Raw genomic sequence first — 27,394 nt, forward strand, 5'->3', positions numbered from 1 at the left:
GCAGTAATACCCCCACCTTGCGCAGCTGTACCTGAGTATCCCTGGGACATCAGTGCGGTCGGAACGCATCTTCTCAACAGCTGGACATATAGGGAATAAAAAAAAACCTCTGCTCTGGACCCCGAAAATGTTGATCGACTTGTTTTCCTGTCCAATAAATTTGTAATGGCCCTAGCCTTTTTGCGCATTTCATTATGCCTGCCTAGTGCCGCCTAGCCTAAGTGCCGGTTACGTTCAATAAAAAAACACACAAGGCCTGTTCTCAAGTTGTTTGAAATGGATTGAATCATTATTTAAAACAATCTTGGAGATTTTTGAATTGCCTAAATCATAAATGCAGCCGAGTTGAAGCCTGCAGCCGTCCCCTCTGCATATATATTTTTTCGAGAATGTTGCACTCCTGTTGCTGTTTGTATTTCATGCCAATAAATAAGAAATATTGATGACTTGTGCATTTCCAGCACTGTCTTTATGTTCGTCTGTTATTTGACATTGAAAAAGGAAATGTCTTTTTTTTTTAGATATGGAAAAATCTATTTTACAATCGATTCAATGAACACCTATGTCTTAAAAATCGAAAATGATTTTTATCACAAAAGTGACAGCCCTAGTCCATACCAGGGAGAGGTGTATGAAATGTACATGAATTATGAAGTGATGTGCACTGAGCAACATAATTGGCTCAGAGGTCCTAACCTGTCCTTCAATATATCTTTTTACATACTATAAAAAGTGGACTGTGAGTCTGTGTGTTATCTCTTGCACCCAGACTCAAGCTGTGTGTAAACCAGATCATTCTCTGCAGAGAATTAAAGCAATACAAAGACAAAACTCTGTTTGGTTTTTCATTCTCAGTCTCTACAAATTGTTACTGAATTAGAATTTCCACTACAAACTTGACGACGAGTGACGGGATTCCCCAGCTGATCATCCGGGACCTGAGGATGTTAGTTGGCTGATCACCCTAAACCCACAAAGGGTTTAGCCTTGAACCCCAAAAAGATTTCAAGGAAGGGGGGACTGACGTCTGAGGGCTTGTGGACCTTCACTGCTGACTTCTCAACGGATTAGAAAACGCGTGCTACAAACGGTGAGGCTGATTTTGAAATTCCATTCATATTGAAAAAACTACTAAATCGGGTTTCTAATTTGGTAAACTGTGGTTTGATATTCCTAGACCTTATGTTGCAAGTCCAAGCCACCCCACAGGTCACCGGTACTTGAACGTTTTTTTATGGGTATGTGGAGCTATAGCATGGTTTCACAGATACACGTGCAACGAGTACAGGTACGCATAGGCCTGTCGCAACAGTCGATAAATCAATTAATCATAAGATTAAAAAAATATGAGCTCGATCATTTTTTTCGGACGCGATATTTTCTTTTTTCAATTTTTATTTAAATGTATCATGTCATGATGATGGATTAGTCTGGAGTGCAGCCAGTGGACAGCCTGGGTAGAAAACATCTCCGATGGCACAGATGTCCCGGGAATAAAGAGATAACGTCTCGCTGGAGTGACCAGTTTTGGGAAGCTCCTTTCATTTGCTTGTGGATGTTTGCGTCACAAGTGATATTGCATTGTACTCACACAACTGATTTATTTTAATACCGCGTATCATATTTTGCAAGTAACTTCGTTGCCCTTTCTGTCGAAATAGACCTACTTTTCGCACGCTTCATTTGGCTTGCTCAGCTAAATATGTCATTTTCTCCTTTCCAAAGTGCGCGGGTAGCTGCACTCCTTAGTAGGGCTGTCAACGAATATTCTAAATTCGAATATGTATTCAAATAGTTTAAAAAAACGAATTTTGAAGGTGAAAATTAATATTCGAATAAAAAAAAAAATGTGGAAAAACAGGCCCTGCCTTGCGAATGGACGCGCTAGCGCGCCTGAGGGTTCAGGGACAGGTCACAGCCTCACAGGAGTCGCACTGTCTGGCACAGCATCACTGCTGAAAGTTGACGCGTCTTCCCAACTCGACCGCAGCAGAGAAAATGAGGTAAAATTGTTGAGCCGCCAGATAAAGTTGTATGCAAGCTATTTAAGATACAGTTAGCATACCATTCGACAACTAGCAACGTGAGGTCACATCTCAAAAATGTGCACCCAAATGAGCATGGCATAATGTGTGAAACTCCAGCTAAACAGTCACGTCTTGACACTTAACGTTACTTTGCATCGCCCGCCGCAAGCACTTTGTCTGCAACACGACAAGAGGCCATAACGGATAAAATAATTTCGTTAATTTTTAAGGACATGAGACCGATCCGTATCGTGGATGGGGCACGCTTCGGGGAGTTCTGTCAAGCAATGGATCCGAGGTTTGATTATTTATCGTTTCATGTCAAGGAAAAGTTCCATGTTTACCACAGCACAGCTCGCTCGGAGCATACAATGTCAGTTCTATATGCTGTAAAACTTCAATTAATATTAATAATATTTGTTTCAATCACTGAATGAAGCCTGCTATATTTGGGACAGCAGTCACGATCTTAAATTGCTTGCTCAAAAATTTGTTTGTTCATTTAAACCATTATGCGCAGAGAACGTGAGGGTGAGAGAGCTTGAGGTCTGCAGTCTTGGCCATTAGTTGATTTCCTTGTTTTTGTGTAGGTAATACGTTGTCATATATGTTTAAAATTAAATAGACTATCTATACAAGTAGTTATGTCTCTTTGTATTATTTTTGCCTGTTATTGACGTAATGCGCGTCATTGTCAACATGCGCAAATAGAAGTTCGAATAGTTCGAATATTCGTGTATTTTTTAGAGGGAATATTCGAACGTCAATTTTGAGCAATTTTGACAGCCCTACTCCTTAGGCGTCTGTCGTTGCTAATGTAGTGGGACGTACTGTTGCATCTTTAATCAACCTAATGCTTGTGGGTCATCAGGGTTCCAATTAGTAACGGTGTGGCACCGTATAAAAGGGGATTCTAGTCACTGGTTGCGTGTGATCCCCGTTTGTGTGGTGCGTCATTGCCGGGGACCGCCCTTTCTTTCATCTTTTGACGCTTTGAACTTGAAGATAGTTCGCTGCTGTTGACGACTGCTACCTTTCCCTTACATGTGATGTGGTGGTATCCTTCTGTCTGCACGCGATTTGGATGTGCGATTGGGTTCCGAGAAGGTACGTGAAACTACCGCTATTGTGCAGCACTTATTTCTTAAGACCATTAGTATGTTTGTTTGTTTTTGTTTTTTTAGGAAGAATAGACCAGTTTAATGATACTGGGTGTTCAGCGAGGCTTTTTGTTGCTGCTGCTTTGTATATCTGGATTTCTGATCTGACAAACTTTTCATCAACACGTGTGTTTGCGACTCGTGTTTTGTGTGACACCTGCTCTTCAACATTTGTTCCTATGATCGCTGGGTTTTTCTCCACTTGTCTTTCAATTTGTTTGATTTGGTTTTGTATATTGGTTATAAATGTTGGTTTGCGTAGTTGTATTTTGTAGTTTTGTTTTGGGTTTGCAGCGTGAGGTGAACAAACCCAGCCTTGGTGTCAAATTTTGAACCTCATAAAGTTTCCTTGTTTGAGACCGTTTTTGTCTTTTCATTATAGGAGCCGAGGCTTCAGGGCAGGCCATTAGGCCCTCACGTGTGGTTTTGTCACAGAGTGCTGTGCATTAATACTTGACCATATGTGTGCGTGTGTTGAGACATGTGCACAGGGTGGTAAGAGTGGTTTTATAGGAGCCTTGTGTTCCTTAAAATAGTGCCCTGCCATTGGCAAGCCTCGGCCTCCTCTTTGTTTTTTGTTGTGAATGATAACCTGGTCCCACAGTCTTTTGTTTTTTAAATGTTGTGCTTTTAAGATTGTTGCTCAAATACTGAAATAAAGCTTTTTTGTATTTGATTTGTATCCACGTCTCCAGCTCTCCTTCGAAAACCACACTCCTGTGTCCTGTGTTGTTAAAATCTTTAGTATTTCCTTGGTTAACAGGGTGGCGTAGTCTTGCATATGTACAGGTAGCTTTCTCCTCTCAGCGTCCCCGCTACACTAAGCATCCATCAGCTGCGATCTCCATTACAACAAGGGAATTTCAGTAATGGATTTCCACTACCAAAAAATACTTGCTGTAACAGGGCGTACACATATCGCGTCTTTCGCGCTTAAGTTGGAAGCGACACGCACGCAGTGCGACGCGCTCGTTTTTTTTTTTTCCTCATGGTTGCATCGCAACGGCAGACACCTCAGGTGCGCAAGTGCTTGAAGGCTTTTGGAAAAAAACAGAAAGCGGCGCGCCTAGCGTTTTACATGTGTTTTTAGGTGCGATATGTGAACGGCCCCTCTGTTACAAGATTTATTTACGAAGCAAAGTAAAAAACTCTGCAGTTTGGGTGTACACCATTTTTCAAAAACAACTGGGAATTTCTGGAATTTCACCCCAAGAAGCTGATTGAGTTGGTTCTTGTCACATGACCTGGTGTTCTTAATTCATTCTGAAAAGCTGAGATTTTTTCTAACTGGATGCGGTGCGGACACGCCTGGAAAAAACGAGCGTGTCACTTCCATTATGAGCGCGCATACTGCGCGTCAACTTTGAAATATACGAACTTGAGAACCCAAAAAATGCGATATGTGAACGGCCCACTGATCAATAATATATAGATCAGTGGAACGGCCCCTTCATCGGTCAAAATATTTACTTTCAGTTAACGGTTAAACGGTCAATATGAGCATCCATAACAGGCATATAAACATAATATAACATACAAAATTATTTAATTTTAAGCCACACAAAGTCAACATGTTGGTATTTCTTGCTCCGAATCTGTCATAAAACAAAATAAAAGTTTATTGATCAATCTAAAGGTGTACCTGCGTTATTATGCCATTATCATTATATTAGTTGAAACTGGTCTTAGAACCACAATATTATGTTTTATCGCGATAATTTCTAGGTCAATTTATCGTCCAGCAAAATTTGTTATCGTGACAGGCCTAGGTACGCGTACGTTTTGCCTGTACGTGAAACTGTTTTTCGCCAGTACATGAAAGAGGATAGTTTCACAGGTACGGGACTAGAGCTGAAACAACGAATCGATTTAATCGATAAAAATCGATTATTAAAATAGTTGTCAACTAATTTAGTCATCGATTCGTTGCTAAATAACTTTTATTTGCCGTAAGCGGCTCATTTCGTGCATATTTCAAATCTGCGGTGACCAAAGTGTGGCAGTAATGAGCCATCGGAGGTTTTACTCAGCCAGTACAGACGGAGAAGTAGCGAATAGCCAATAGCTGGCCTCGTTTTATGTCACGTGCTTCCCGAACAGCGTCTCTGCAGCATTTAGCGGGATGTGGGAGACTGGGAGTACTTTACTTTGAGCCTTCAAAAAAGAAGAGTAACCTGTAAACTCTGCACTACTGAACTGTTTAAGGGGACGTTCACATATCGCGTCTTTTGCACGCTCAAGTTCGTTATTTCCAACACCGCACCGCATCGAGTTAAAAACATCTCAACTTTTCAGAATGCTGCAAGCGCATCGCGGGTCATGTGACAAGAACTAACCAATCAGCTTCATCCTTTCCCGTAACAACGTTAAAAGCTCAGTCAAGATGAAAGGAACAGCTGATCATAGTTGTATATGGATTTCCATTTTGAAATAAATTTAGTAGCAGAGCTACTGCAAGTGATTTTTTGAGCTGCAAATCCATTTATCCTTTGCTGAAATTTCCGCGTCTTCAAGGAGAGAGCACGTCATGGTTGCTTATCAAAGGCAGACGCCTCAGGGGCGCTTCTGCCCGAGCGCTTTGGAAAGAAGGAGAAAGCGCCACGCGTTTTTAGGCACGATATGTGAACGGCCCCTAAGACTTTTATTTGTGCAGATTCTCCAGTACAATGTTGTTTGCAAATGTTTAGTCGTAAAAGCTGATAACATTGCTTTTTAACAGTTAACATTTAAAGCTTTACAAACATGTTCTGTGATCAGTTTGTAGTTTTCCAGTTCAAAATTCAGTCGTGCAGCCTAATTATGACTGAATGAGAGAGGTAAATATTTAAAGATATTTGAAATGCACTTTTTTTCTAAGTATTCACTGCTCTTTTTCACACAGCAGGTTTTTTGTGTGTGACCGTCCAATTTTTTTTTCTGGACAACCTTCTGATGGATTTTACTTTAAATTGTGAGTTCCATTCAGGTTTCATGCCACTGGCACTTTATTCGAAGGATTGTTTAAAATTTCACAGCAAAAGCTGTAAAGCTGTTTCCCAGTAAATAATAAAATACAATGTACTGCAATTTTATTCTGTTTTATCCTTATTCTTCGTGAAAATATGTTCTGAAAGATTCCTTAATAAGCTTCGTTCGGGATGTTAAACTACTAGAGCTCTAAGGACTGCCATGGTGAAAACATTATTTTAAATCTCCTTGTGAAATTTGCTAGAGTATGGGTCAGTGTTCTGATTGCAGAAGAGTTCGACAAAGGATTACTAACACAATAAAACAACTCTAGGTATATTTTTGATTAGGATATGACAGTGCAAAATTGTTAAAATATCTTAAAAATCTATGCTGAAGGATAAAGACCATTTATTAATAATTTACTTGGGGAAAAAATGGGAAAAACTAAAATATAAGTACATAAACCGATTAATCGATTAATCGTAAAAATAATCGACAGATTAATCGATTATCAAAATAATCGTTAGTTGCAGCCCTATACGGGACACGGGCCTGCAGGTAAGCAGGACGGGGATGATAAGACTTTGTGCGAGTAAGTGCGAAGCCACACGGTGGTGACGACCAAGTGTGAGGTAAAGAGGACGATTGCAATCTCAAATCTAAGATCCATCTTGATGATTTGGAGAGTCCAATTTACAATGATATGAAAAAGAAATATGGGAAATAATAATGTAAGTCATACCTGGGTTGAGAATTATGGTTTTCCAAAAAAGAAAGGGTACCTTTAGCATAACAGCACTTAACAATATAAAAGAGAAGAGAATATAAAAAGCGAAAAACAAGCAAAAAGACAAGTTTCAGAAACATAGGAATTTTTATTTGATTTTTATAACACAGGCGTGAAGCTGAGAAATACATTTCAATGGTAGTTTGGAAAGAACTGAAAAATTATAGTTCTGTAGAAAATGCTGACAAAAGAACAGATCATACTGTTCAGAATTCTTCTCTTTATCCCATTAGAGAACTGCAGTGTGCCAAAGTGGACTTTGATCTGGACTCCTGGCTTCACCTAGGACTGGATGATTAATCAAAAAGTAATCGAAACAGAAATTCAAATTCAAAATTTCCCATGTCGGTTATTTCGTTTTTTTAATCCTAATACTTCTCCCTTAAAAGCATACTAGCGCGTGTGTAGCCACATGACTCTGCTCTCCAGTCAGTGGTATAAAAGCAAAACACAGAGTTGAACACCGGTTCAACACATAGTGATGGCGCGCGAGCGGTGAGCCTTGTGTCTTCACTAAACTTTGTCAGTTGTATTTGTTTTATAGTTTGGACATTCAAGCGATTAGATGGTTGGATGTGTATTATTATTTCGAGCTCCAATGTTCGCGCATTGTGGCATGAACACTCATATAAACAGCTGTGAAGATCGAGCGCACAGAGGAACGCAGAAACTAGTTGTCAGAGCTGTCCTGTGATTTATTACTAAAGTAGCTTAGAATCTCAAAACTTATTATAGCATATTTTTCTACTTTTGAAGTAACTAGGCTATTTACAACCCACATCTTCACAATAATATAGAGACAGTATATGACTAATTCACACACGCAATCACTCGTACTGGTACTTGTGCCAATTTATCTTTATCTGATCTTTATTTATCTCTTACACCGAGCAATAATCTATAAGAAATGTTACGAACATGTCAGGGTTTGGGTAGAGGGATGAGGCGAGGACTCAATGATGCAGAGAGAAGGGTTCTTTAATAGTTGTAATAATAAAATAAACCAACAAAAACTACCCCGTAGGGGAAAACAGACTAAACTTGACTGGCAAGGCAAGGCAAGGCAAGACACGACACGATGTACACAGACAAATGTTTGACGACGAACTAGCAACCAGACTGCAAACACAAGGACAATAAATGGGGAGCTAATGAGGAGGATAACGAGGGAACACATGTGGGGAAACTTACATCAATAATCAGGTAACAAGATGGGTGGGGTCAAGACAATTGACGAGAGCACATGGCACATAGGAACTAAGACAAAAGCCATGTGCTCACACAAAACAAAAAAACACAAGCACATGGCCAGCAAACCAATCACTAGCCATGTGCTTAAATAGACACAAACACGCAGCTAATGAGCAAGCTCATAAACCGCGTGTTCACACGAGACGGCACGCAGCCAGTAAAAACTAAGCCGCGCACTCACATGAAAACAATGACATGAGGAGAGTATCAGGGCTCTGTCACAAAACCATGAATAACACTAGACTGGAGTGACAGAACCCTGACACTAGCCCCCCTCAAAAGGGACGCCACCTGGCGTCCCTAACGAGGAACACCCAAAAACAAAACAGGAACATGACAGCACAGGCATGGCAACACAAGCACGGTACAAAACAGAACACAAGACATGGAAATCAAAAAACAGACAAAATAGGGGAGGGAGGGAGGGAAGGGAGCCCAGTCATCTAGCAGGAAAACCCAACCAGCTGTTAGAAGGGACCAGGGAGGGGCGGGATGGTAGAGCCAAGGAGGCTCAGGCAGTCCAGGAGTCCCAGCAGTGGGCCAGGGTGGAGCCGGAGGGATGAGCCAGTGAGGATCTGGCCTAACAGGAACCCCGACGGACCACCAGGGCGGTGCCGGAGGGACAGACCAGTGAGGCTCCGGCCTAACAGGAACCCCAGCAGACCACCAGGGCGGAGCCAGAGGGATGAACCAGCGAGGATCCAGCCTAACAGGAACCCCGGCAGATAGGAAGGGCAAACCCGGCAAGGCACTCATCAAGGGCAGAGCCGGCATCAGGGCGAGGCGCTTGGGCGGCGCCGGCAGGGCGAGGCGCTTGGGCGGCGCCGGCAGGACAAGGGGCTTGGGCATGACTGGATTGGCCTCCAGGCCAGCAGTGGGCTCCTGAATGGCCACCGGGCCATGAGGGATGGAGGAAGCCTTTCTCCTCCTCCTCCTCCTCCGTCTCCGAGACTGGGGCAGTGCAATGTCGTCGGCCACTACTGGGGGCGCTGCAGCCTCATCCGGCACCTCTGGGGGCGCTGCAGCCTCATCTGGCACCTCTGGGGGCGCTGCAGCCTCATCCGGCACCTCTGGCATTGGCGGGGCAGAGCCATTCCTCTTCTTTCCCCTCTTCCGCCTACGAGAGTGAGGTGCTGCGGTCTCTCCGGCCACCTCTAGGGGTTCTGCAATGTCACAAGTCACCTCTGGGGGTACTTCAGCTTCTTTATCCACCATAGGGGGAATGGCAGCTTTGAAGGGCACCACAGGCAGTACTGCAGCCTCCTTAGCTGGGGAACGTGCCACGAACTCCACAAATTCCCCAAACGACAGGTGGTCCAGCCCCCTCATTCTCCACCAGCTGAGAGGCTCATCAAGGGCATCATTGAAGAGGTCCTTGAGGGCCGCATCATTAAACTCCAATCCCTCTGCAGTACCACTGAACTCCAGGGCAAAATCCCTCACACCAGTCCCTTGTTGATGGAGAGAGATCAAGGTCTTAAACTGGAGCATGCGCTGGTAGTGGGGGCTGGAGAGAGTGGAGGCTGGTGGACGGTGCAAACCCTTCTTCCGCTGAGTCCTCATACTGGCTAGTTCGTACTGTCAGGGTTTGGGTAGAGGGATGAGGCGAGGACTCAATGATGCAGAGAGAAGGGTTCTTTAATAGTTGTAATAATAAAATAAACCAACAAAAACTACCCCGTAGGGGAAAACAGACTAAACTTGACTGGCAAGGCAAGGCAAGACACGACACGACACGATGTACACAGACAAATGTTTGACGACGAACTAGCAACCAGACTGCAAACACAAGGACAATAAATGGGGAGCTAATGAGGAGGATAACGAGGGAACACATGTGGGGAAACTTACATCAATAATCAGGTAACAAGATGGGTGGGGTCAAGACAATTGACGAGAGCACATGGCACATAGGAACTAAGACAAAAGCCATGTGCTCACACAAAACAAAAAAACACAAGCACATGGCCAGCAAACCAATCACTAGCCATGTGCTTAAATAGACACAAACACGCAGCTAATGAGCAAGCTCATAAACCGCATGTTCACACGAGACGGCACGCAGCCAGTAAAAACTAAGCCGCGCACTCACATGAAAACAATGACATGAGGAGAGTATCAGGGCTCGGTCACAAAACCATGAATAACACTAGACTGGAGTGACAGAACCCTGACAGAACATAGATAAACTAACTGCTGATAGTGAGCTATGATGTCAGATCGCGCTTTCAATAGGAAAAAATATCCCACCTTTGCTGAGGCCAGTCTAAAAAGATGCTCAGGACAGTTGACAGAACGCTGCTGCGTGTCGTCATGAAAGTGTATCGTTTTCACGTGTTATAAAGCCTTAACACTTGCCAATTTGACCATTCAAAAAACTTTAAAGCATTCAAACACAAGACACGGAAAAGCTGAACTGAGCAGCTAGTTACTCGAGCGCTGTGTTCGGTGCGCAGGTGAAGAGAGAGCCGCGTCTGACAGGCAACAACACTGAACTGAGCTCTCCTTTGCGGAATTGCTAATGCAACCTTTTCACACCAGACTGAACACAATTAATCATTGATTGGTAATTGGCCAACAAAGTATTGACTGTTGTCTGAAGTTTTGTTTGATTGTAATCCATTACATATCTTTCTATCAAAGTTATCTGATATTATCAAGATGAATTTGTTCTGACAGTTTAACTCTGAGTTCTTGTCATATTTTATTACCATTTTCTAAACTATAGCAAATAAACTGATAATGTGAGAAATGTTAAAGGTGTCTGAATAAATTTCGGTTTGATTGTATGTTTAATTTTTACAGTGCTATTTAGGCTTGGGCGGTAATACGGTAATATGGTATACCGCGGGATCTAAGAATAGCAACGGTATCAGTTTCAATACCGTCATACAGTCAATAAAAAAAACAAAAAACACTGCACTTATATAGGAGACAAGGATTAAATATTAAATATAATTTATTTAATGCCTAAAAATTCATATGCGTGGTTGTCATCGCGTCACAACGAGACGAGGAGAAAGAGAGAGAGGGGGGGAGATGGCGAGTTGCGCACCGAGTGACCTGGTCGTGAAAAAGAACACAACTTCTGCAGTTTGCCAGTATTTCGGGTTTCGACCGAACGAGAAGGGAGAGGCGTAAATACAGATGAGGCTATTTGCAAATTATGTCCTCACGAAAAAGATGACTCTGGGAATATGCTGCAAAAAAAAAAAAAAAAAGCCGATGCAATGGCAGGTCCTGTCGGCATCGGCAACGTAAAGGACCGAGTCGGAGCTGATATAACAGCCTACTGTTTGGAGCCAAGGAGACGAGGACCCACTTCATTCTGGAAAAATGCTGCCTGGTGTTTTCCCCAGATGTCGCGAGTGGCACGAAAGTACCTGTGCGTCTGTGCTACAAGCACACCATCGGAGCAGGTTTTCAGCACCGCAGGTAAAGTTGTCGGCCCACAACGTGCCCTAGCGAAAAATCTTGACTAGATTGTATGCCACTTGCCATTCGTTCCTATTGGCACTGTGTTTATTTTTTATTTATTTAATGGATTCAGGTATCTTTATTTGGATTTAATTAAAAACTTTTTTGGAAAGAAGACTGGAAAGAATAAGTTTTTATTTAGACCTATTGCTTTTCAATAATTTTTATTATATATATATATATATATATAATATGGATGTTTATTTGGTCTATTTGCTCTTTTTTTTTATAAGCTGCTCTTTGTTATTAAAAGTTGTTCGTGCAGTGTGATTTTTAAGGATGGGCGTTTTCCGCAAATATCACATTCAAATAATTTTGAGCTCACAAAAAACGAATATTAGAATATTCGTTTATTTAAATTAAGTTTAATGAGACAGACGTTATTTTTCAGCACCATTTACTGTTTCTGTCATTTTTGAACAAGCTTACACACAATGAGCTTGAACATAAGCTACACATCGTGTTTTGTAGCTGAAAACCTTTAACAATGCGTGCAAACAAACAAAAGTACAGATTAAAAGCAAAAAAAATAAAAAATGAACAAAGAAAAAACGTAAAGCATCCTGCAGCAATTAGGCCATTGACATTGTACAGAATTTAGCTTACACTTAACTTTGAAACTGTCAGCAAATCTTTTTTGCTTTTTTTTTCTATTGTTTTACATGTTCTTGTTAAGAAATACGGGCATGTAAACATGATCGGGGGAAAGTCGGCTCCTTAGTCTGTTAACAATAAGGCCGGCCGTGGAGAAAACGTGCTCTGACGGCACAGACGTTGGCGGGACTCACAAATAACGGTGTGCTAAGCGAATAAGTTTTGTGAAGCGCTTCGTGTTTTCGTTTCAACACTGAATGGGATCCTCATCTGGTGGAATACATGGCTCCAGCTGTTCCCAGCTGTCTCGGTTGGACTCTCTGTAATAATCTTACTTCTCTCATGTTTTCATCGAGAAACCTGAGATGTTTGTGCCGAGGGTCTAGGGCAGATGCGAGAAGAGGAGTTTTCACTGCATTCTCCGAGTCAGCGGTGTTTATTCGTTGCTTGAGAGATGCCACAACAATGTTCTTGAATGCGGTTACTTTCTGTGATTATCCACGGCATATTTGAAGTACTGTAGAAGATAGCAGTTCTTATTCATTCGTTAATTATTTTTGCTTGCATACATATTCAAATATGCCGTGGAGAATTTCGACTTTCCGTGCACAGTGATTTTATTGATTTGTTTGCGTGTCTCTGCGCAAAAACTGTTCTGTATGTTTATGTTAATGTAATTCTGTTTGACTATTGCTATTTGTTGCTAATAAAAGTTGTTAATATTGTTGTGCATGCAATTTTGTTATTGTTTCAGTATTAGTGTTTGGTATTCAGTTTCTGAATGGTTTAGGCACAAGCCAACAGTTTGGTGATGCTGTCTCAGCCTTACGTCATCATTTTTTAATTATTCACGGTAATACCGTATACCGAGGTAAAATAGGGAGGAGGTTTGCCAGGTGCTATTTTACATATAATTATTCGGTATCTGTACCTGGACACTTACAAACTTGAAAAAACTTAAACACTGTGTAAATAGCACAAACAAATAAACAGAACGAACATACAAATTAAACACTTTCAAACAGGGCCCACTGATACAACCTGAACTGGGGCCCTGCAAACAGTACAAAACTTGTCAGTGAACTATGAGGGCAAAAAAAACAAAAAAAAACAGACAAAATAATCATTCATTAATCGTAATCGAGGCAAAATGTTCAATTAATCAAGGATTTGCTTTTAGGCCATAATCGTCCAGCCCTAGCTTCACCCCTATTGACAAATGCCACAGCAGCAACAGTTTAATCCACCACAGCTGCCTCCATCCTACAGAGCAACTGCATCTGCACCGCAGTCCTTGCTGCCCGACGAAAGACAAGCACAACTTCGACAGCATCATCATCATCCAAACTATCTGCTCTGCCACCAGCAATGTCATCGAAATGATGAAATACTCCATGGCTGGAGTCAGCACCAGATCTAAAGATCAGGCCATCCTTAAAAATATTCTTGTTTGCCGTAACCCGACCGACCCGGTCAATTTAGGACCGACTCAATTCTTTATTTTTTTTTTGCTTTTAGTCCGACCGACTTACTGATTTTTTTTTACTCTTCAAACAACTAATACAAAAGCAATAAAATAATATTAATTATATTTAAATAAGTATTGTAAATATATACATTTCCTAGGCCTACATACAAACAAAGGCTATCTTCCTTAATTAAAAAAAAACCTTGTGACTTCATCTAGGTTTACAATATTGGTTAACGGATGTCACACTATGGCCTGTGCGTTCGCTTTGTCTCATTCACTGTCAGAGTCAACGGTTCGTGCTTGATAATGATGGCTGCGGCTGCAGTAAACTAAATGTTCGGGCACCATAATACATATAAAAAATGCATTAAAACAGCTCGACACCGCTTTAACGTGGCAAGAAGTTCTGGAAAAACGGCCCAGATCTTTTCCCATCCCTTCTCCCGTCTAGTCTAAAACCGTGTCGACTGTGACTTTATGTTCGAAAATCTATTGCACAAATCGATTTGACCAACCAACACAAGTTTCGAAAACGAAAATAGGAAATTGATTTTAACGACCTTCTCTCGGAGCGCGTCTAGGTGTTTTTTTTTTGGAACATGGTCACACAGCAACTTCAGCTTCAGACACACGTGCACACAGCAAATAATACTTCTGCACAATGTTTCTCTTTTTACAACAGAAATGTGAATTCTGCCGATATTCAGACAGTCTCATGCATACAGATACAGATTCGGGCTAGAATCGCCTAGGGCTGTCAAAACATCTGAAAAACTAAATTCGAATTTTTTACTTTTTTTTTTTTAAATTGTATTCGAATTTAAAATGCATAATTTCAGTTAGGGTGAAGAAAAGCTTTTTGCTTCTCTTCTGAGGCCTCAAGATAGCGCATGGAGCAAAATATTAATGCACATTTATTCAAAGCATTAGAATACATGACTGTGAAAAAAACAACATAATAATAATTGGTTCATAAAAATTATTTTAAATGTTAAGTTGCTTAAAGAACTATAAAACAGCGGCATGTATGCATGCATTGTTAAATAAATAAAAAGGGCGGAAACCCAGAATAATTGTTTTTCATTTAAAAACATGAGATGCAGAGGGATGGGGAACAAAAACCCAACATAAAGTCTCAAGGTATTTTTAGAAAATTAAATTAATACATTAATTTTATATGTCTTTCTAAACATACGGCTCTCTTGTGCGAGACGCGAGTCCAACGGTGTCCCTCTAGAAAATGCGCAAAATATGCTTCTGTGTGAACGGCTTGGTTTCAGTTTTGATGTAAACAAGATCTTCACATTGATGTTCTCTTTTTTTTTTACATAACCTTATAATGCAATGCCACATACTTCGTCATCGCATCTTGTCCGCCACTGATAAAGATCAAGTATACTTCGGCTGTCCGCACACTGTCTGCATTATGTCCTTTTCATCATCCGCGTGCGGGCAATTTTTGAGACCGCGCAGACGGTGCGCGTACATGAGGTGAAAGATGAGACTGCAGCTACTGCGTGTCGAGCTCGTTTGCCTTTGCAATGTTTTTGCATTCGAATATGGATTCTTATTTTAAATTCGACTAATTTATTTTTTTTGACAGCCCTAGAATCGCCTATACGATTTTTTATTGTGGTTGACATTTCTAATCGTAAACACAGCCATGTTGAAGCCTGCAGTAAATGTTTTGCATTAAGGCGGTCCACTCTGCTTAATGTTTTTCGAAAATGTTGCACTCCTGTTTGTCATTGTGCACGTAACTACACGCCAGTAAATCATCAGAAATATTGGTCTTTACATTTGTCCTGCCTGTTGTCTGTGGATTTACCTATATTTGGTGTTATTTGCCAAATAAAACTTATTTAGACATGCAAAATCGATTTTACAATCGGTTCAATGAACACTTATCACTCAAATCAAACAGGACTTTTTTCACAAAAGTGACAACCCAAGAAAGCAAAGTAAACATTCTCTCATTTGTAGGTTGCATTGATACCTAGTGGTGGATGCAAGTAAAACAGTACCTAATTTTTTTTCTTCTCACCTGAAATTCATGCAAGAAACATGTTTTCGACAAAGATTTAAATTTGTTTGTGGTCTATGTAGCCTGCATCAAAATGAGGTTTCCAATGATGGGCCATTGGAGAGCATGTCAGAGCTTTCCCCATGATTTAAGTGGCTAGACTGAATAGAACGGTGATGGTCTCTAAACCATGGAACGACAAAGACTTGAAAGAGACACAACGAAGCATATCATCAAGCAGAGGAAACACTGTGTCAACAGATCAAGACTGACTTTCCAGTCAGAGTGAACACAACCAGAATCATGCAGAAGAGCAGAGGTCAAAGACTGTCTCAGACTGATCCAGATGTTTGCTTTTACTGGTGGAGAGGGGACATTCACTGTGCACATTTGATCAACCAAACGGCAGCTGGACCAGATAAAGCTGAGGCAGACTGACAACAGAGACTTTCACAGCAGAAGCTGGAGAAGAAGGGGGGAGCAAAGTCCACCAAGGCCACGCAGCACAAACAGATAAGTCTGAAACACAAACATTTTCTCTAAAGCTCACTGCAACGAAGAAAGTATGCTTGCATTAATACATGATCGCATTGGAAGTTGGAAGGGCTGGCTACTCAGTAATTAGAATGGATCAAATGGATCCAATTCCAAAATTAAGTGGAAATTTAGTTAGGTCTACTACTGCATCTGGTTTTACGGTCAGAGAAAATTTCACTGTACCACAGAGATGTGAGGATATGAATGGCATGAACTTTAAGCATTGTAAGCATTGCCCGAAACGCGACTGGACTAGTTTTGAGAAGCAATTGGGCAGGTTTTGTTTCGAAAACCAGCCAACCCTGGTCTGAATGCACGTGCTGGAGATATACTACTAATCACAGGAGCGCCTTTACTGAGGAGATGCGCATGTAAATCGCCTTCGATTTTTTGCACAGCCCCATGTAATATGTGCAAGCCGTTCTGGAGGTTGACGTAAGACGTAAGCATCAAGCACATGCCTCTGAGATATGAGAGTCTCACAAATATAGTTTACAGGAGCAAAGTTTCCTTACTTTAGCAAAGGAAAACCAGTCTCTTCTTGGCATAGATTGAAATCCTCCTAATTAGGCTAATGCTTCTAGTTAGTGACCAGTGATTTGTTTTGGTGTCTCTCATCCACGCTTCCATGTTCGTCAATAATCACAAGTGCATGTGTGTCCTACGTCATCTGCCCAGAACGGCTTGAATATATGACAGTCAGCAGAAGTGAGGAAAAAGTGTTTATAACATGTTTTTCTTACAAAAACACACCGATTCGCTACTTTTGGACTATTGAACAAAAACACCCTCTTACTCCAATTCTAACGCTTGGAAGAGCCAGGATAATTATTTATACAAGTAAGAAATCAGTCATATACACCTAAAGGATTCTTGAGAGTGAGTAAAACATGGCCTCATTTAAATTTTTTGAAGAATGTGGGTAACCAAACAGTAGCTGGTGCACATTTGATAGTAGAAAAAATACTGTGAAAGTCTGTTCAACTGTCTGGTAATACACATTATTCAAAATAACATTTATGATGACATCAGAATATTGTTATGTTTTGTGAACAAATGTTCTGTATGTGTATCATGGCCTTATTATCAGTATTATCAGTGACATAAAAAAAATACATTTTTCACTAACCATAAATAAACGTTGCTTTTTCAAAAACATGTAGGCTACATCCATGCTGCACAGCATATCGCTCATTGTCAGAACACGAAAATGCATTATGGGTATAGCCACCATTTGTAAGGTATCAATGCTAATGTGTTCAATTGGGAGGAACGTGTTGGTCTTAAATGTGGTAAAATGTTCTGTTCTTGTTGTGTGATAGGCTGCAATCGTAAGTCTCATGACAGAAAGGGTCACAAGCTAAACAGCGGGGTAAGGTTTTTTAGTTTTCCCTGTTTGAAGAAAGGACATGGACAGCTTGTAGTGGACGTAACAAAGAGGCGTCGGATGGCCTAGGTTGGAGCTGTGCGACGCAAAAACATCACCTTTGGAAACATATCTCCGTTTATGTAGGTCTGCTCTCGACATTTTCATAAAGGTAAGACATTTAAGTGATGTTGACAAATTTGAAGTATATAACATTTTATCCACGAGTCATTTTGGATGAATTCTCTGGCACAGATAGCTCCAAACAACGCACGGATGTAACCGCGATCATGGGAGGAACGGGTTAACATTACTCTTTTATTGTTTATACTGTAAAATGTTATGCAATCGTCTTATACAACTCTATAAAATAATTATTTTTACTTCACTACAGCATTTTATTATTTTTGGGGTTTGTACTTTGTAACGTTACTTTACTCAACTGCAATTTCAACTAAATACATTATTTAGAATGGAAAAAAAGTTAATTTGACAATTTATAAGGCTTGAAAGTTACTTGCTGTGTTTTTGCACAAAAATGTAATTTCACTTCGGTGTGACTTGCAATCTAAAAAAAGTACAGCACTGTTTTAATTATTTTTCTACATTTTAGCTAAATTACTTATGCTCAGTGTCTGTACTAATACTTAAGTATAATCTAAGATTATTGTTAACACTTTTCTTCCCATGTAATGAAGTTAAAACCTTTTTCATGTTATTGCAGGTCACCCTGCATATGAGATGATGGAGACTGACCCAGACTGGGCACCCTCCCTCCATCTGGGTCACACAGAAATCTCTCACACCAACAATACACGCTCTGCAAGACGGAGTAAGAGGGAGCAAAGAAAAACACACTGCAGCCAGCAGAGGTGCAGAAGTAAACTTGATGAGCACAGGATGTCTGATAGTTTTTTTGGAGACGATGATGATAAAGTTAAGTACTACACAGGGCTGCCAAACATGGGAACCTTTATGGCCTTTGCTAAGTTTTTTGGAGCCTCTCATGTCAGACCAAAAGAGGAAAGTTCTTAGTCCATTTCAAATGCTTCTCTTAACCTTTATGCGCCTCAGACTGGATCTGCCTGCACAACATCTAGCCCATCTCTTTCATGTTTCCCCAAAGACAGTATACAGAACACTTCAGGAAATTGTGTCATTTATGTATGCAAACCTGAGCCATTCCATCATATGGCCAGATATGGCGCTTTTCCATTACCAGTACCAGCTCGACTCGACTCGCTTGGAACCTCGCCGGAGGTGGTACGAAAAAAAGTACCTGGAAGCCGGTACAGGTACAACTTTTACACAGTGGAAAACCAAACAGAGCCGAGGCGAGCTGGTACTGTGTAGTGGAAAAGCGCCATTAGAGACACTTTACAAAAAAGTATGCCTCACCAATTTGTGGAGTCCTTTGGACGCAGAGTAGCAGTGATCATTGACTGTTTGGAGATTTTCACAGAGAAACCATCAAATCTAAAAGCACGTGCTCAAATGTTTTCCAGCTACAAGCACAACCACACTATGAAGTATTTGATAGGTATTACACCCAAGGGATCTATTTGTTTTATATCCAAAGGGTGGGGTGGCCGTACAAGTGACAAACACGTTACAGAAAATAGTGGTTTTCTTCAAAAATGGTTGCCAGGGGACATTGTATTGGCTGATAGAGGTTTTGATATAAAGGAAAGTGTTGGCATGTTGTGTGCAGAGGTAAAACTCCCAGCCTTTACAAAGGGTTACTGTCAGCTAGCTGCAAGAGATGTAGAGGAGACACGAAAAGTAGCTCACCTAAGAATCCATGCTGAAAGAGTGATTGGAAATATCTGTCAAAAATATAACATTTTAACAGGAACCATTCCCATCAACATGATCCTCCCATGTGAAAGTGAGGATATCACATTTTTAGATGAGATCGTCACTGTCTGTTGTGCGCTGACAAACCAATGTCCAACTGTAGTGTAGTACAGTGTTTTTCAACCCTTTTTGAAGATAGCTTGATCCTGCTTGACCAGCCTTGCATTAACAATAAAACATGTATGACAACATTTTTCATAGATTTGTTTTTATGTTATTCACTTTGACAGCTAAATGAAGTATGAAAACAATACTTGCATATTTTGACAATTACAATATTGATAACTGCAAATCAGTGATGTACATGAACAGAATATTATATATGTATTATATAGTTTATATATTTGTGAATGCAAGTAATCATTACATGAATTAACATTAATTAACTTTTAAACTTTAAACATTAAAGTGCAGACACTCACTTTAGGTCATGCCTTTTTGTACCATTTTATGTTCTAAAACACACGTTTTTGATAACCTGTGTGTTTGTAAATGTGTTTCTCTCAATATTCTTTTGCTTCTCCAGGTTTGCGAGTTATATTTACTTATTATCTAGATAGTTCTAAGTAGTTATATTAGTTATTTATTGTATTATTTACTTTATTCTTGTAATCGCGGTTGTTTCAGTCAATAGCGATACCTCAAAAATGGCGTCGCGGTGACGTCACACACAACAAAACCACGTGTCTGACAAAGACCGATTGTTGTTACACAGATTGTGCCGATTACAGTGTTATCACAAGTTATTAATATGCTTATACACACACACACACACACACACACAAATGTCTACACAGAAATTCTCAAGGGCTCAAACATACCCAGAAAAAAAAGCTCTGTAAGCCTAATGTACCACAAACATTCATTAAAGATGAAAGAAAGAAAAATAAACACCAACCTCCTTGTTCCTCGTGTTTTATTTCTGGTTCCTCTTGTTTTATTCTCCAGGTTTCTGGTTCCTCTTGTTTTATTCTCCAGGTTTCTGGTTCCTCTTGTTTTATTGTGCAGGTTTCTGGTTCCTCTTGTTTTATTCTCCAGGTTTCTGGTTCCTCTTGTTTTATTCTCCAGGTTTCTGGTTCCTCGTGTTTTATTCTCCAGGTTTCTGGTTCCTCGTGTTTTATTCTCCAGGTTTCTGGTTCCTCGTGTTTTATTATGCAGGTTTCTGGTTCCTCGTCTTTTATTCTCCAGGTTTCTGGTTCCTCTTGTTTTATTGTGCTGGTTTCTGGTGCACTCGTGTTCTCTTCTCTCTCCTCTTTAACAAACTCCATCTTCCCAGCAGCAGATCTCAGTTCAGATGATAAACTCCTCCAGATATTCCTGCTCGCTTCAAGACTCAGTCACGACTGTGAAGACGATAAATATTACAGGTATTTACTGAACTGATTCAAAAACTGAACTGATTTTTTTTTTTAAGAAATATGTCTAAACGTTTAGGAAGCACACCGACATAACAACAACAGAGAGCGCGGTGAATACAGTCTATGGGTGAAACACTTCTTCTTCTGAGGTTTAATGTTGTTTGTCAAACAAACGAATGTGTTTAGCGCCTCCTGCTGGACTGGAGCGAAGCGACGAGAGGAAAACCAGTGAGGACGTCGCCAGTTCGTCTCATTTGAGGCGAATACCAAAGGACCTTTACGAAAATTAACCATGGTTTTAAATAAAACCAAAAAACCATGGTTACTATAGTTAAACCATGGTAAACACAAATTAACCATGGTTTTGCTAAATTAACCATAGTTTAACTAATTTTTAATGATATTTGTAGTAAATCTGTGGTTATACAAATGGTAGTCAACACGCCAAAAAACAATGGGTTACTACAGTTTTACTATAATAAAACAATGGTTATTTTTCGTAAGTGAAATGAGCATCCCTATGCCCTACTCCCTTCGAAGGGCCCTTTAACCCTCTGGCCCTCTTGGGTAATTTTTTTATTTAGAAATTTAAAAAATCATAGCTTCAACGGAATGAGATGACACTTGGTGACTTTTGTCACATTAGCAATATGAACACACAAAAAAATCATGGACATGATTTGGATATGTTAAAGAGTCCAATAAAAATGACCGACATAGGAAATGAATGGGAAATACGAAAAAAAGTGAAAACTCAGTGAATCTTTTGGTGGTACAAACTACAAATCAGCCACTGGTCAGGAAAAAAGTGTGCAGCAATCAAGGAGTGACTCTCCAGAATATCAGGAGTGCAAAATAGACACCAATCAATAAATGGAAAAAAATACAAAAGGGGCTCTCTCTCACACACACACACACACTCACACACACACACACACACACACACACACACACACACACACACACACACACACACACACACACACACATAGAGGATATGTGAAATCAATAAATGAAAACAAAAACAGGAAAGGGCTTGCTTTCTCTCTATCTCTCTCTCTTACACACACACACACACACACACACACACACACATGAACTGGTAAGACTGCATCAGAATAAAATCTTCTTTTTTTTCAAGTTATTGAAATAAAATCAATAAATCATAAATTTAAAAAATCCAAGAGATTCTCATTCTCTCTCTCTAACATTTAAGTACATTGAATAAAATATTAATTAATTACAAAATGTTTGTATAGTGTTTTGAATGATCACTTTTCATTCCTTATTTTGTTAGATTTTTCAATTATCAAAAACTGAGTAACAAAAATGCTTTCTATGTGTTCCCTTTCTAACAAGATTTTAATGTTTGACTTTAATCATAATGTAAAACCTGATACTTATCTAACCAAAAATATCTAAACCTTGACAAAAAGTAATCTTTTAGAGTGTCTAGATATAGATCTAAATGTAAAAGCTAAAAAAAAAGAGATGAGGTCTAAAAAACTATGGGAATCCAAAAGCTTCTGTATATATCTATATAGGGCTAATACAAGAGGTTACGCAACATTACACACGTTTTTACTTTTTTAATGCCTTCAGAATGCCCAATTCTCACATCAAAAAATGGATTTTAAATGCTTTCACTCTATTTTAATGTGAACTATTGCATTTATAAAAAAATTGTTAATAAATAAAGAGATAAAAAAAAGATATTAATTCTAATGGAGAAAATAGCTCATTCAAATTGTATAAATATTACATAGTATCATAAATAATATCATATATAATAATCAAAAATTTTATTGAACAAAATTGGTTTTCCTGAAGGAAAAAAAAGTAACATTTCGAGGCTTCAGTCACTTTTGACCACGAAGAAGGTAAGTGTGACTCCCAAACGAAGAGGGTCAAAGGGTTCAGGGAGTTATTTGAAGCGTGCAGGGCATTACTGTCTGCACGAGCAGCATCCAGCACTACATCCGTTGCTAAATGAATGGATACATTTTTTTTATTTTTGTCTAATTGTGTCTTATTTTAAATTACTTTCCTTCCATCAGCTTGGTGTTTAATAAAAAAAAACAATCTAAAGAACATTTCCTGCCGTTATCATTTGATTTAATTTGTTTGATGAGAAATAAAACCAAATAAACTTGTTGGGGAATTTACAGTTAAAACCCATGGACCACACATGTCGCAATGAAGACCAGGAGTCAGAGATGAGTTCAATTAATAATAATAATTTTATTGAAGAAAATAGTTTGCAGTTTCATCAGCAGAAGTCAGCTTCAATACTCTCGACGGAGTTCGTAGGCCACCCCCGTACAACTCAAAATCAACCCCAGTTATACCCTGACAGAGGATACTAATTGCGTCAATACATAAGTCAACAAAATTCTGATTGGTTCCCAAACCTAGATAAACTCTCCAAAGACGTATATCTGATCCGCTGGACACTGGCAGTTGATTGTTTGTCCTGGGACTGTCTGAGCTTCTCCCTGTACAGACAGATACTAACACACATACACAGAGAACTTATCTAAAATTCAAGGCTTTCTAGCACTGGCGAGTGTCTTATCATTATGGTTGGATACACACACATAATATGTGGACATTAATCTTGAGGAAAAGAAATAGAGGGTAGAACAGGATTCTTTAATATCTCATAAGCGCACATAAGGTTACACATTTCACTCTTGTCATAACTTGATTAATAGTCAAACAAGAAATCATGCAATAATATAATTAATATCAGTATGAAGGATATGGCAACTCGGCATCCACTCCTTCAAGCTGAAGAGGTTTTCTGAAGATGAAGATTAGGTGTATTTATCAGTGTCTTTGCTAATATGTATCACTATATATACAACTATGAACTGACATGACAGACAGTGATTAACCTCATTTAATAGACATTTATATAGACAGGCGAACAAAATCACCTAATTTTGTAAATGAAGCCAATTACATTTGCATTAAGCAGAGATTGCACTTGTCTAATTTAAATTAATAGCTTACTTTCACAAACTGAGCCTGCCGTAAAAAAAATTAGTTTTGCATGTTTGTCATGATAAGAGGTAAATCCAGCCCTGGTTTAGAAAGACACAGAAGTGAATTCAGTGCTTTTAAAGGGTCCTGTTATGCTCTTTTACAAAGTCTTGATTTTGTTTTGGGGGTTTACTAGAACAGGCTCTCATACTAGGATGTTCGAAAAACATATTTTTCACATATTTCAAAATGAAGGCCCGCCTTCTGAAATATGAAATGTGCTTTGATTGGTTGGCTTGGCCAGTGTGTGTTGTAATTGGTTAGCTGGGCCAGTGTGTGTTGTGATTGGTTATCTCAGCCAGTGTGTTTTGTGATTGGTTAGCTGACCAGTGTGTGCTCTGATTGGTTAGCTGGGCCAGTGTGTGTTGTGATTGGTTAGCTGGGCCTGTGTGTGTTGTGATTGGTTAGCTGGGCCTGTGTGTTGTGATTGGTTAGCTGGGCCTGTGTGTTTGTTGTGATTGGTTAGCTGGGCCTGTGTGTTGTGATTGGTTAGCTCGGCCAATGTGTGTTGTGATTGGTTAGCTGGCCAGTATATGCTGTGATTGGTTAGCTGGGCCAGTGTGTTCTGTGATTGGTTAGCTGGGCCAGTGTGTGTTGTGATTTGTTAGCTGGGCCTGTGTGTTGTGATTGGTTATCTCGGCCAGTGTGTGTTGTGATTGGTTAGCTGGCCAGTATATGCTGTGATTGGTTAGCTGGGCCAGTGTGTTCTGTGATTGGTTAGTTAGGCCAGTGTGTGTTGTGAATGGTTAGCTGGGCCAATGTGTGTTGTGATTGGTTAGTTGGGCCAGTATGTGCTGTGATTGGTTAGCTGGGCCAGTGTGTGTTGTGATTGGTTATCTCTGCTAGTGTGTGTTGTGATTAGTTAGCTGGGCCAGTGTGTGTTGTGATTGGTTCGCTGGGCCAGTGTGTGTTGTGATTGGTTAGCAGGCCAGTATGTGCTGTGATTGGTTAGCTGGGCCAGTGTGTGTTGTGATTGGTTAGCTGAGCCAGTGTGTGTTGTGATTGGTTAGCTGAGCCAATGTGTGTTATGATAGGCAGCAGTCTGTGCCTGGTCGGGAAATGTCATGCCCTAACCATAGCTTCCTGCGAGCTTAAGTGTAAGTACTGCATCAAAATTAAATCAATTTTAGCATTATATAAACCCGGATGATTGTGACCACTCTAAGTTCATCTGCCTTGGGAAAGCTAGAGTGTGTTTGAGATAGTGATATAACAATCATTGCCTTCTCTAGTGTAGCTCAACCAGGTCTCGTCCCATTCATCGATTTTTGTGATATCACAAATCCCAGAAAATATGTGTTTTAGTCTAAACAAGTCGTTGAAGTTTTTGAATAGTAATTACTGTTAAATAAAATATCTAGCCAAAAAAATAGGTAGCAATTCAAGGAAGGCTGCAATTCTTATCTTATACACCTGTAACTTGACACCTTTATAAGAGCCATGCAGCTTGTGTAGCACCACTCTGTAGGAGCAATGAGTGCGCATGCGCGTAGAGTTAAGTTTACAAGAATGTACTCCTTAAATATAAAGAAATGGAGTGAACCTTGATTAAAATTCGTACTAATAACAACAAATGTAACTCTAGCACTCACAAGACTGAAGATGTGTATAAACTTAAGCATAATAATATTATAATACATATTATTTTGCAACTCTAGCACTCACAAGATTGAAGATATGTTTATAAACTTATTAAGCATAATAATATTATAATATATAATGTTGGAGCTTCAAAAACGCTCTACATAAATCCACACGTGACGTTAAAGTCTATGGTCTCAACATGCAGAAGGAGATATTTAAGAGCGAGGTTAGAATAATAGAAATCAATATCCTTTTTTACAACCCCTTGAAGACTATACTTATTTGATCAGACTTACATTTTCTTTTTTTCTGTTTATTAATATACAAATATATATTTAGCATCTGTTTTAATATGTATAATTATAAATAATCTGATGTATTATAATGATTTAAACTGAAATAAAATTCATTTATTTTGGGTAGTTACCAAAACAACTTTTAAAACTTTAATTTAATCCTAATCTTTTTCCATAAGATTTCCATCTTATGTTTACAATTTATTTTAAGATCTATTTTAGTGACTGAACTAAATTATTGAATAATTCAGTTGTTTTTATTAATATAGCAAGAGTAGTATTATTATTAATAATAAACAATACATTTTATTAATACATAATTATTATAATATAATTAATAACAATATAATTAATATGAAATAATTTCATTTTATTATTCTGGAATACCTACTGTTTATTTGGGCAGATTTCAATAAAGAGCATTGGGATTCACAAGAAAAATATATAGGTATAAAAATTATTTCTGCTGCATTATTATGTTATCTCATTTTAATATAAATGAACTGTGTAAAGTTCTGTACAAAGGAAACAATTTGTATTAAAAACATCCCACTATAATTAAAAAATGACAGTGTATATAAAAATGAAAGGGTAAATCAAATGAATATGTTTTCAGTGTGTGTATAGTATTCACTCTTCCAATTTTCTGGCTGAATGATGTTACAAACACGCCAGGTTCCACCTCTACACAATCACAGCACACACCCTCACCTGAATACTAGATCAACACCACCTGTTCCTCATCACCCACTCATCAGCGCTGCACCATAAAAGCCACACACGCACTCTAGTCTTCGCCGCGACAAGATCATTCCTGTATGCTTTCTATTAGGACTAACTCCTCTTCTACTATTTCTCCAAGGATTATCTCCGAAGGAACCAGTTTCCAGAAGTGCGTGTGTGTGGTTCACCGATCCCTCCAAGAAGTCACAGCCTTACCTGCACGGATCCAAACTCCCATTCACTCCTCACTACCTGCTCCTCTGCTTGTGTCTTTAAATAAACATCTTCATCTGTTACTCCTCAGCTTCCCGAGTGATCCGTAACAAATGACAGGTCTTTCTTTTATACATGGAGTACTTGTACAAGCAGTTCACCAGGGTCTTCACAAAGATCTTTATCCTTTCACTTAAATCAACCATCATCACATCTGTGAACATCTGTTGTATCCAACCCAGTTTTGGACCCAAACGCAGAACACAGACTAAAAATGATGCAAATAAAATTAGTTTATTCCCAAAAGTCAAGCAACACAATCCATCTCTTCTTTGTGGTTGAAGATTGTTAGAAGATATGGGCTGGAAACCAAACAGGCCAGACATATGTTGGTAGAGCAGAGAGATTAGTTTGTTTAACGGGCGTAGCAGGCAGAATGCAGGATGAATGCAGTTGGATTGAGGTCTAAAGCACAAAAAAAACAGAATTAGAACTCCAAAAAAACACATGACCCAAACACTGGACTGGTCCAAAGACACTGGGAGGCTTTAGCTCATTACCATATAAGCAGACTGAACGATCTGGCAAAAAATGACTGAAGACCCAGAGTTTAAATACTGGAGGCAGATGAGTTGATTGGCAGCAGGTGATTCACACTCAGCAATCAGCCACAGAT

General features: G+C 39.5%; 1 protein-coding gene across 3 annotated transcripts in view; it reads right to left on the minus strand.

The window, feature by feature from the left end:
* The window catches only part of LOC132146361 (zinc finger protein 658B-like), a 910,027-nt gene that overhangs the window by 197,683 nt on the left and 684,950 nt on the right, over nucleotides 1-27,394 (minus strand). Inside the window, exon 1 of one of the 3 annotated variants that reach the window (XM_059557029.1) lies at nucleotides 20,398-20,921. The exons of 1 other annotated variant lie outside the window; for it this stretch is intronic. In XM_059557029.1, the coding sequence (XP_059413012.1) occupies nucleotides 20,398-20,767 (370 nt within the window). In that variant the 5' untranslated portion in view covers nucleotides 20,768-20,921. Of the gene's footprint in view, nucleotides 1-20,397; nucleotides 20,924-27,394 lie in introns of those variants that run through there. One more of the 3 variants, XM_059557011.1, reaches the window with a different exon arrangement.

Source organism: Carassius carassius, chromosome 1 (genome assembly GCF_963082965.1).
Source record: "Carassius carassius chromosome 1, fCarCar2.1, whole genome shotgun sequence".
In the NCBI taxonomy this organism is placed as follows: domain Eukaryota; kingdom Metazoa; phylum Chordata; class Actinopteri; order Cypriniformes; family Cyprinidae; genus Carassius; species Carassius carassius.